Source organism: Oncorhynchus mykiss, chromosome 12, assembly GCF_057628025.1.
Source record: "Oncorhynchus mykiss isolate SJ-2025 chromosome 12, ASM5762802v1, whole genome shotgun sequence".
NCBI classification, from domain to species: Eukaryota; Metazoa; Chordata; class Actinopteri; order Salmoniformes; family Salmonidae; genus Oncorhynchus; species Oncorhynchus mykiss.
Window position 1 is genome coordinate 90,483,405 of NC_143033.1, and position 11,695 is coordinate 90,495,099.

At 41.2% G+C, this 11,695-nt stretch overlaps 1 protein-coding gene across 6 annotated transcripts in view; it reads left to right on the forward strand.

Annotated features, from left to right (window-relative positions):
* The window catches only part of LOC110485226 (axin-2), a 31,412-nt gene extending 22,983 nt beyond the window's left edge, over positions 1-8,429 (forward strand). For all 6 annotated transcript variants that reach the window (XM_090193996.1, XM_090193999.1, XM_090194000.1 and 3 more), the window contains exon 10: positions 6,575-8,429. In XM_090193996.1, coding sequence (XP_090050122.1) covers positions 6,575-6,701 — 127 coding nt within the window. In that variant the 3' untranslated portion in view covers positions 6,702-8,429. The remainder of the gene's footprint in view (positions 1-6,574) is intronic.
* Positions 8,430-11,695: the final 3,266 nt, after the last annotated feature.

The following is an 11,695-nucleotide window of genomic DNA, read 5'->3' on the forward strand; positions in this document are numbered from 1 at the left end:
ATACTGTTCAATAGTACTGTTCCACGTATGTGTTGGATAGAGTACTGTTCCACGTATGTGTTGGATAGCATACTGTTCAATAGTACTGTTCCACGTATCTGTTGGATAGAGTACTGTTCCACGTATCTGTTGGATAGAGTACTGTTCCACATATGTGTTGGCTATAGGACTGTTCAATAGTACTGTTCCACGTATGTGTTGGATATAGTGCTGTTCAATAGTCCTGTTCCACGTATGTGTTGGCTATAGTACTGTTCAATAGTACTGTTCCACGTATGTGTTGGATATAGTGCTGTTCAATAGTCCTGTTCCACGTATGTGTTGGATAGAGTACTGTTCCACGTATGTGTTGGATAGAGTACTGTTCCACGTATGTGTTGGATATAGTACTGTTCCACGTATGTGTTGGATAGAGTACTGTTCCACGTATGTGTTGGATATAGTACTGTTCAATAGTACTGTTCCACGTATGTGTTGGATAGAGTACTGTTCAATAGTACTGTTCCACGTATGTGTTGGATAGAGTACTGTTCAGTAGTACTGTTCCACGTATGTGTTGGATATAGTACTGTTCCACGTATGTGTTGGATAGAGTACTGTTCAATAGTACTGTTCCACGTATGTGTTGGATATAGTACTGTTCAATAGTACTGTTCCACGTATGTGTTGGATAGAGTACTGTTCAATAGTCCTGTTCAATAGTACTGTTCCACGTATGTGTTGGATAGAGTACTGTTCAATAGTCCTGTTCAATAGTACTGTTCCACGTATGTGTTGGATAGAGTACTGTTCAATAGTACTGTTCCACGTATGTGTTGGATAGAGTACTGTTCAATAGTACTGTTCCACGTATGTGTTGGATAGAGTACTGTTCAATAGTACTGTTCCACGTATGTGTTGGATAGAGTACTGTTCAATAGTACTGTTCCACGTATGTGTTGGATATAGTACTGTTCAATAGTCCTGTTCCACGTATGTGTTGGATATAGTGCTGTTCAATAGTACTGTTCCACGTATGTGTTGGATATAGTACTGTTCAATAGTACTGTTCAATAGTACTGTTCCACATATGTGTTGGATATAGTACTGTTCAATAGTACTGTTCCACGTATGTGTTGGATAGAGTACTGTTCAATAGTACTGTTCCACGTATGTGTTGGATATAGTACTGTTCAATAGTCCTGTTCCACGTATGTGTTGGATAGAGTACTGTTCAATAGTACTGTTCCACGTATGTGTTGGATAGAGTACTGTTCAATAGTACTGTTCCACGTATGTGTTGGATAGAGTACTGTTCAATAGTACTGTTCCACATATGTGTTGGATATAGTACTGTTCAATAGTACTGTTCCACGTATGTGTTGGATAGAGTACTGTTCAATAGTACTGTTCCACGTATGTGTTGGATATAGTACTGTTCAATAGTACTGTTCCACGTATGTGTTGGATAGAGTACTGTTCAATAGTACTGTTCCACGTATGTGTTGGATAGAGTACTGTTCAATAGTACTGTTCCACGTATGTGTTGGATAGAGTACTGTTCAATAGTACTGTTCCACGTATGTGTTGGATAGAGTACTGTTCAATAGTACTGTTCCACGTATGTGTTGGATATAGTACTGTTCAATAGTACTGTTCCACGTATGTGTTGGATATAGTACTGTCCAATAGTACTGTTCCACGTATGTGTTGGATATAGTACTGTTCAATAGTACTGTTCCACGTATGTGTTGGATAGAGTACTGTCCACGAATGTGTTGGATATAGTACTGTTCAATAGTACTGTTCCACGTATGTGTTGGATAGAGTACTGTTCAATAGTACTGTTCCACGTATGTGTTGGATAGAGTACTGTTCCACGTATGTGTTGGATATAGTACTGTTCCACATATGTGTTGGATAGAGTACTGTTCCACGTATGTGTTGGATAGAGTACTGTTCAATAGTACTGTTCCACGTATGTGTTGGATAAAGTACTGTCCAATAGTACTGTTCCACGTATGTGTTGGATATAGTACTGTCCAATAGTACTGTTCCAAGTATGTGTTGGATATAGTACTGTCCAATAGTACTGTTCCACGTATGTGTTGGATATAGTACTGTTCAATAGTACTGTTCCACGTATGTGTTGGATATAGTACTGTTCCACGTATGTGTTGGCTAGAGTACTGTTCAATAGTACTGTTCCACGTATGTGTTGGATATAGTACTGTTCAATAGTACTGTTCCACGTATGTGTTGGATAGAGTACTGTCCACGAATGTGTTGGATATAGTACTGTTCAATAGTACTGTTCCACATATGTGTTGGCTATAGTACTGTTCAATAGTACTGTTCCACGTATGTGTTGGATATAGTACTGTTCAATAGTACTGTTCCACGTATGTGTTGGATAGAGTACTGTTCCACGTATGTGTTGGATAGAGTACTGTTCCACGTATGTGTTGGATGGAGTACTGTTCAATAGTACTGTTCCACGTATGTGTTGGATAGAGTACTGTTCAATAGTACTGTTCCACGTATGTGTTGGATAGCATACTGTTCAATAGTACTGTTCCACGTATGTGTTGGATATAGTACTGTTCAATAGTACTGTTCCACGTATGTGTTGGATAGAGTACTGTTCCACGTATGTGTTGGATAGAGTACTGTTCCACGTATGTGTTGGATGGAGTACTGTTCAATAGTACTGTTCCACGTATGTGTTGGATAGAGTACTGTTCAATAGTACTGTTCCACGTATGTGTTGGATATAGTACTGTTCAATAGTACTGTTCCACGTATGTGTTGGATAGAGTACTGTTCAATAGTACTGTTCCACGTATGTGTTGGATAGAGTACTGTTCAGTAGTACTGTTCCACGTATGTGTTGGATATAGTACTGTTCCACGTATGTGTTGGATAGAGTACTGTTCAATAGTACTGTTCCACGTATGTGTTGGATATAGTACTGTTCAATAGTACTGTTCCACGTATGTGTTGGATAGAGTACTGTTCAATAGTCCTGTTCAATAGTACTGTTCCACGTATGTGTTGGATAGAGTACTGTTCAATAGTCCTGTTCAATAGTACTGTTCCACGTATGTGTTGGATAGAGTACTGTTCAATAGTACTGTTCCACGTATGTGTTGGATAGAGTACTGTTCAATAGTACTGTTCCACGTATGTGTTGGATAGAGTACTGTTCAATAGTACTGTTCCACGTATGTGTTGGATAGAGTACTGTTCAATAGTACTGTTCCACGTATGTGTTGGATATAGTACTGTTCAATAGTCCTGTTCCACGTATGTGTTGGATATAGTGCTGTTCAATAGTACTGTTCCACGTATGTGTTGGATATAGTACTGTTCAATAGTACTGTTCAATAGTACTGTTCCACATATGTGTTGGAAATAGTACTGTTCAATAGTACTGTTCCACGTATGTGTTGGATAGAGTACTGTTCAATAGTACTGTTCCACGTATGTGTTGGATATAGTACTGTTCAATAGTCCTGTTCCACGTATGTGTTGGATAGAGTACTGTTCAATAGTACTGTTCCACGTATGTGTTGGATAGAGTACTGTTCAATAGTACTGTTCCACGTATGTGTTGGATAGAGTACTGTTCAATAGTACTGTTCCACATATGTGTTGGATATAGTACTGTTCAATAGTACTGTTCCACGTATGTGTTGGATAGAGTACTGTTCAATAGTACTGTTCCACGTATGTGTTGGATATAGTACTGTTCAATAGTACTGTTCCACGTATGTGTTGGATAGAGTACTGTTCAATAGTACTGTTCCACGTATGTGTTGGATAGAGTACTGTTCAATAGTACTGTTCCACGTATGTGTTGGATAGAGTACTGTTCAATAGTACTGTTCCACGTATGTGTTGGATAGAGTACTGTTCAATAGTACTGTTCCACGTATGTGTTGGATATAGTACTGTTCAATAGTACTGTTCCACGTATGTGTTGGATATAGTACTGTCCAATAGTACTGTTCCACGTATGTGTTGGATATAGTACTGTTCAATAGTACTGTTCCACGTATGTGTTGGATAGAGTACTGTCCACGAATGTGTTGGATATAGTACTGTTCAATAGTACTGTTCCACGTATGTGTTGGATAGAGTACTGTTCAATAGTACTGTTCCACGTATGTGTTGGATAGAGTACTGTTCCACGTATGTGTTGGATATAGTACTGTTCCACATATGTGTTGGATAGAGTACTGTTCCACGTATGTGTTGGATAGAGTACTGTTCAATAGTACTGTTCCACGTATGTGTTGGATAAAGTACTGTCCAATAGTACTGTTCCACGTATGTGTTGGATATAGTACTGTCCAATAGTACTGTTCCAAGTATGTGTTGGATATAGTACTGTCCAATAGTACTGTTCCACGTATGTGTTGGATATAGTACTGTTCAATAGTACTGTTCCACGTATGTGTTGGATATAGTACTGTTCCACGTATGTGTTGGCTAGAGTACTGTTCAATAGTACTGTTCCACGTATGTGTTGGATATAGTACTGTTCAATAGTACTGTTCCACGTATGTGTTGGATAGAGTACTGTCCACGAATGTGTTGGATATAGTACTGTTCAATAGTACTGTTCCACATATGTGTTGGCTATAGTACTGTTCAATAGTACTGTTCCACGTATGTGTTGGATATAGTACTGTTCAATAGTACTGTTCCACGTATGTGTTGGATAGAGTACTGTTCCACGTATGTGTTGGATAGAGTACTGTTCCACGTATGTGTTGGATGGAGTACTGTTCAATAGTACTGTTCCACGTATGTGTTGGATAGAGTACTGTTCAATAGTACTGTTCCACGTATGTGTTGGATAGAGTACTGTTCAATAGTACTGTTCCACGTATGTGTTGGATATAGTACTGTTCAATAGTACTGTTCCACGTATGTGTTGGATATAGTACTGTCCAATAGTACTGTTCCACGTATGTGTTGGATATAGTACTGTTCAATAGTACTGTTCCACGTATGTGTTGGATAGAGTACTGTCCACGAATGTGTTGGATATAGTACTGTTCAATAGTACTGTTCCACGTATGTGTTGGATAGAGTACTGTTCAATAGTACTGTTCCACGTATGTGTTGGATAGAGTACTGTTCCACGTATGTGTTGGATATAGTACTGTTCCACATATGTGTTGGATAGAGTACTGTTCCACGTATGTGTTGGATAGAGTACTGTTCAATAGTACTGTTCCACGTATGTGTTGGATAAAGTACTGTCCAATAGTACTGTTCCACGTATGTGTTGGATATAGTACTGTCCAATAGTACTGTTCCAAGTATGTGTTGGATATAGTACTGTCCAATAGTACTGTTCCACGTATGTGTTGGATATAGTACTGTTCAATAGTACTGTTCCACGTATGTGTTGGATATAGTACTGTTCCACGTATGTGTTGGCTAGAGTACTGTTCAATAGTACTGTTCCACGTATGTGTTGGATATAGTACTGTTCAATAGTACTGTTCCACGTATGTGTTGGATAGAGTACTGTCCACGAATGTGTTGGATATAGTACTGTTCAATAGTACTGTTCCACATATGTGTTGGCTATAGTACTGTTCAATAGTACTGTTCCACGTATGTGTTGGATATAGTACTGTTCAATAGTACTGTTCCACGTATGTGTTGGATAGAGTACTGTTCCACGTATGTGTTGGATAGAGTACTGTTCCACGTATGTGTTGGATGGAGTACTGTTCAATAGTACTGTTCCACGTATGTGTTGGATAGAGTACTGTTCAATAGTACTGTTCCACGTATGTGTTGGATAGCATACTGTTCAATAGTACTGTTCCACGTATGTGTTGGATATAGTACTGTTCAATAGTACTGTTCCACGTATGTGTTGGATAGAGTACTGTTCCACGTATGTGTTGGATAGAGTACTGTTCAATAGTACTGTTCCACGTATGTGTTGGATAGAGTACTGTTCCACGTATGTGTTGGATAGAGTACTGTTCAATAGTACTGTTCCACGTATGTGTTGGATAGCATACTGTTCAATAGTACTGTTCCACGTATGTGTTGGATATAGTACTGTTCAATAGTACTGTTCCACGTATGTGTTGGATAGAGTACTGTTCCACGTATGTGTTGGATAGAGTACTGTTCCACGTATGTGTTGGATGGAGTACTGTTCAATAGTACTGTTCCACGTATGTGTTGGATAGAGTACTGTTCAATAGTACTGTTCCACGTATGTGTTGGATAGAGTACTGTTCAATAGTACTGTTCCACGTATGTGTTGGATATAGTACTGTTCAATAGTACTGTTCCACGTATGTGTTGGATAGAGTACTGTTCAATAGTACTGTTCCACGTATGTGTTGGATAGAGTACTGTTCAATAGTACTGTTCCACGTATGTGTTGGATAGCATACTGTTCAATAGTACTGTTCCACGTATGTGTTGGATAGAGTACTGTTCAATAGTACTGTTCCATGTGATCCAGGTCTTCTATGGTCTGGTTGTGTTGGCTGTACTGTACAGATGATTGACATGTTGTCACTAACCCCCTCTCTCCCCTCCTGGGTTACAGGTACTACTTCAAGAGGGCCAGTGATGAGTTTAAGTGTGGAGCCGTGTTCGAGGAGGTGTTGGATGACAGCTCTGTTCTGCCCAGGTACCAGGGGAAGATCCTGGGCAAGGTGGAGAGGATGGACTGATACCCCTCCAGAAGTACCAGAGGAATGTATTACAGAAACACTCCATGTACACCACCCCCCTGTTCCACCAGAGAGTCTTAAAGCTAAGGACTGATGACTGGAGATTCTGTTGAAGAAGCTTGGCCAATGAAGGATGGAGAGTGGAGTACAGGAGTAGTGGAGTAGAGGAGTAGCCATCAACAGGACTATTTAACAACATCTCGTCTTGGAGATGAAAGAGGAGAAAATGGTGGACTGTGGGTTGGGTTTGGATACGGGTGTTGGGTTCCAGAAACTATACGTGAATTGAATGACCACTATCTGAGGGAGTAGGCTGGGACCTCTGAAAGCTGAGAGACTGCTAGAGGTGAAAGGTTGAGAGGTGAAAGTTGGGACTGGTGCCCTATCTGAGCCTGCCTCTACCAACAACCCTAGATGTATATGCAGATGGACATATAATGATTTTTTTGATAAATGTAAAGAGTTTATAAATAATTTATTGAAATGTCACTCCCCTCCCCATAGTCCTGTGGATGGACAAGCTGCTTGGAGAATTGGGAGATGTCGTCTCCAATATTTCAAATGCAAAGTATTTAGTTTTCCACCCTCCCCTTTCCTGCCTTGTCAACTAATCCTGTGGCAGTGTTTTCTGTTCTGATCAGTGACTTCCTGCCCTAACTTCACGGTGTGGTATAGCACAGGTACCACAGCCCTGTAAGTCTCATCTCTCAGTGCCTTTGTTTTGTTGCCCAGGCTTTGCACAGGGAACGAGCCCACACTTAGGACAACACTACCCCCGAACTGGCCCTAAACTGGCCCAGAGCACCAAACTACCCCCGAACTGGCCCTAAACTGGCCCAGAGCACCAAACTACCCCAAATTGCAGAAACATGCTAACATAGATTTACACCTGTTAAAGACAAGCCCACCAAATGAATCTATACCAGCCAAGCTCAACAGTTGTTTTGTGTATAGCCACCCCTCATTCCTTGATGTCCTGGCTTGTGAGCAGAACGACAGATCCAGGGGTGTATTCATTAGGTCGAACGGAAGGAAACTGACAAAGGGGGAGGGACTACCTTTCCTGGATCTGTCCAATAAGAAACGCACATTTTCATGTTGTTTAGCAAAACCAGTTCTGATACATGTCCTAATGAGTATGTCTGCCTTCGAGAGACTAGTCCCCCCCCCCCCAAAAAAAAAAAAGTTTTGTCCCCCCCACAAATGTTAGTGGTATTTACACCTCTGATTGTGTTGAATTGACCAGTCTCTCCTGTGTGTCTTGTTGACCCTTGACAGAGGAAGAGGTTATGATGCTAACACACACTACGATGCTGCGTCTGAAATGGAACCCTCTTCCCTATGACCAGGGCAAGAGTAGTGCACTCCATAGGGAATAGGGTGGCATTTGGAGGAAGCCGTAGTGTTTAACTGAGTACAGTAGCTGTGCCTACATGGGTCCCTTTACCATGTTACTACCCTGTTATCGGGGTATGATACTCCCTTGGTTTTCACAAGGGGCTTATGTTCAAAAGAGATTTTATTACTATGCCTTTTTACCATCTCCTTGTAATCACGTTTGTTTTATATTTTTCATGGCTTTTTTTTGTTCCACTTGTATTAAAACTGTAAATGATGCATTCTATTCTGTAGAGCTCCATTGGAAAGATGCCTCGGTACTTTAATTCATGTAATTATTATTATAAAGAGATGTAGCCTTTATTAAAATGTTATATTTTTCAAATGAAATGAGAATGCTCTACTCTGCTTTTTTTCAACTGTGTATGGGATCGTGTGTGTGTTCAGACTTGTCTAACAAACTGGGGACGTGTGTGTGTGTGTGGTCTTGACCTGAAATCCCCAAAAGGCGTTAGTGCTGACCGATTAACAGAAATATTGGTTATGTTTTGGTATTTAAACAACTAATTGACCAAAGTTGGTTCAATCATTTTTATTGAATGTAGTTTTTTTCTGTGAGCTCATTGTTCATATTTCCCTGCAGATTCTCTAGAGATAAATCAGTTCATGTCTGAACTGTGTAGGAGTTGTAGATTCCAGCAGGCCAGTGTTCTACATAGTTTTGCACAGAAAACGTGATGATTAACTACAATGACCATAATCCAGTGCGTGCCTACTTGTCTGGTCTGTCTCTTTTACGCCTGCTGCATAACAGACTGAAGAATGTGTGATCGAGGGATACATGGAGTACTTGCTTCGATGCGCTACCTGAAAATACTAAGAACTACTAAAACAGTCATTTTGCCAGACAGTATAGGCAGCAGCTCTATAGAGATGAGATGACTTGGAACTAAATAGTCTTCAAAGAAAACAAAACATTGTAAAAGAGAATGTGAATAACTTGTGGTTAATAAGTAATTGTCAGTCACTGCCATCATGGGACTTTATTTTATTAATTGTTTTATTCTATGGTACATCCTTCAACCCACAATGAATAGTGCATTTAATCTTTAAAAAAGTAATGAAAACCGTGATTATTTTTTAATTATCAAACTGACCTCAAAGTACTGATTGCCCAGCACTAGTTTGGCATGTCTACATGAAGACGATGGATCGCCCAGCACTAGTTTGGCATGTCTACATGAAGACGATGGATTGTGGATGTACATCTTTGAATGACATTTGTCCACACGTTTCCTTTCCCAGTTCTACCTCTACCCAGGGAGGTGTGGGGGGTCCTGGGCATGCCGGAGGGACCTCCTGGAGATAACTGGAGGATTAGGCTGGGTACCCCTGATCTCTAACACTGCTGTGGTGGGCTGCTGGAGCTCTCAGGACCCAGAGAGAAGTCTGTCATATGTGTTCCTATTATCAGCTTTAATATGCTCCCTGCTGGAAATGAATACACAGCTCTAATTTGACCACTAGAGCCCTTCTCTTTGTGTGTGTGTGTGTGCATTTCTGACATGAATACAATTTGTATTTTAATGAGTGGATTGTGGGGATATGATTTCTGACTGATTTATTTTCTCTAAACACTTTAGATTGGTCCATGATGATTGTCATCACACTGCACATCTGACATACCCATCAGCTAGGATGGTAGGCTTGTATTACTAGGATGGTAGGCTTGTATTACTAGGATGGTAGGCTTGTATTACTAGGATGGTAGGCTTGTATTACTAGGATGGTAGGCTTGTATTACTAGAGGCAGGCTTGTATTACTAGAGGCAGGCTTGTATTACTAGAGGTAGGCTTGTATTACTGGGATGGTAGGCTTTTATTACTAGAGGCAGGCTTGTATTACTAGAGGCAGGCTTGTATTATTAGAGGATGATCACCACTTCCTCAACACACACGCCGTTCTCCTTCCTATGCATTCATTGGCTGAGAGCATCCCCTATACCGCCGCCTTTCATATTGAAAGGGCATCACAATATTGTTAAAATACCATTTTCACAGCTTTCATCCGCAAAGGTTACTTAATACAGTTGAAGGCCTTTTTCCGTCTTCACAGGCAAGCTGCTGTATTCAGAGAGGCTCTATGGAGTCAAGACTCAGTGAACTGCTCTTTGTATGAAAGGCTATTTTGGATAGGGTCAATCTTTAAAAAGCCTGGACGAAGCTAGGTAACCTCCAAATTGCTTTTCAAAACCGTGGCTACTTTGGAAAACGGTAGCTATTCAATATGGAGGGCAGCTGGCATATTGAATCATTGAAACCTGCTGTGGGAAGTTTCATGGAGCACATTGGAGGACAGTTGGTGTGATGGTGGTGTTCTGTCAAGTATAGGACATGCATGCTTCATTCCTTAACCCAACACCCAAATCTGTTCAATCAGGAGGTCATAGCCATTTCAACCAGATCATCATCCTCCTCTTCCAACTCCTCTTCTTCTTCATCCTCCATCTCTTCCTCCTTCTCCGTCTCCTCCTCATCCTCCCCCATCTCTTCTTCCTCCATCTCCTCTTCCTCCTCCTCCTCCGCCTCCATCTCTTCCTCCTTCTCTTCCTCCTCCTCCTTTTCCATCTCCACTTCTTCCTCATCCTCCTCCTCCTCCATCACTTCCTCATCCTCCCCCATCTCTTCTTCCTCCATCTCCTCTTCCTCCTCCTTTTCCATCTCCACTTCTTCCTCATCCTCCTCCTCCATCACTTCCTTGTCCTTTTCCATCTCCGCCTCATCCTCCTCTTATCATCATCCATCAAATCCACACATTTGTTTGCATTTAAATTCTTCCCTTACATTCTCCCATACTGTGCTTGATTCCCTGTCCATGGGAATGAATAGTGACAGTGATCATTATCACTGCAGCACTGGGTGTTTCTTACCAATACACATTCATAATGACTTGGCCAGCCTGTGTGCCTATCTGATATCTCTCTGTCTCCTGAGCCCGGACTGTCCACATCTCTCTCTCACTCTGTTGTTATTCCTCCACAGATACCTAGCATCTGTTAATCTGCTCCTTGTGTTGCCTGTCACAGGAGAGATCAAAGACTGTTGGCGCGACAACAGTACTAAACAGGAAGTGAGGCCTCGAGATACAGAAATTGTATTGTATCAATACAGAAATTGTATTGTCGTCATAGAGACAAACGGGGCTGCCTAAAAACACGCCACTTCAATACAGCTATGACCGGAAGTGACTTTCCGAAGCAGGTTAGGAGAGCATTTTTGCTAACCCTTTTCCTAACCTTAACCTAATTCTCCTAACCTGCTACGTTCATTCTCCTGACCTGCTACGTTCATTCTCCTGACCTGCTACGTTCATTCTCCTGACCTGCTACGTTCATTCTCCTAACCTGCTACGTTCATTCTCCTGACCTGCTACGTTCATTTTCCTGACCTGCTACGTTCATTTTCCTAACCTTAACCTAATTCTCCTAACCTGCTACGTTCATTCTCCTAACCTGCTACGTTCATTCTCCTGACCTGCTACGTTCATTCTCCTGACCTGCTGCGTTCATTCTCCTGACCTGCTACGTTCATTCTCCTAACCTGCTACGTTCATTTTCCTAACCTGCTACGTTCATTTTCCTGACCTGCTACGTTCA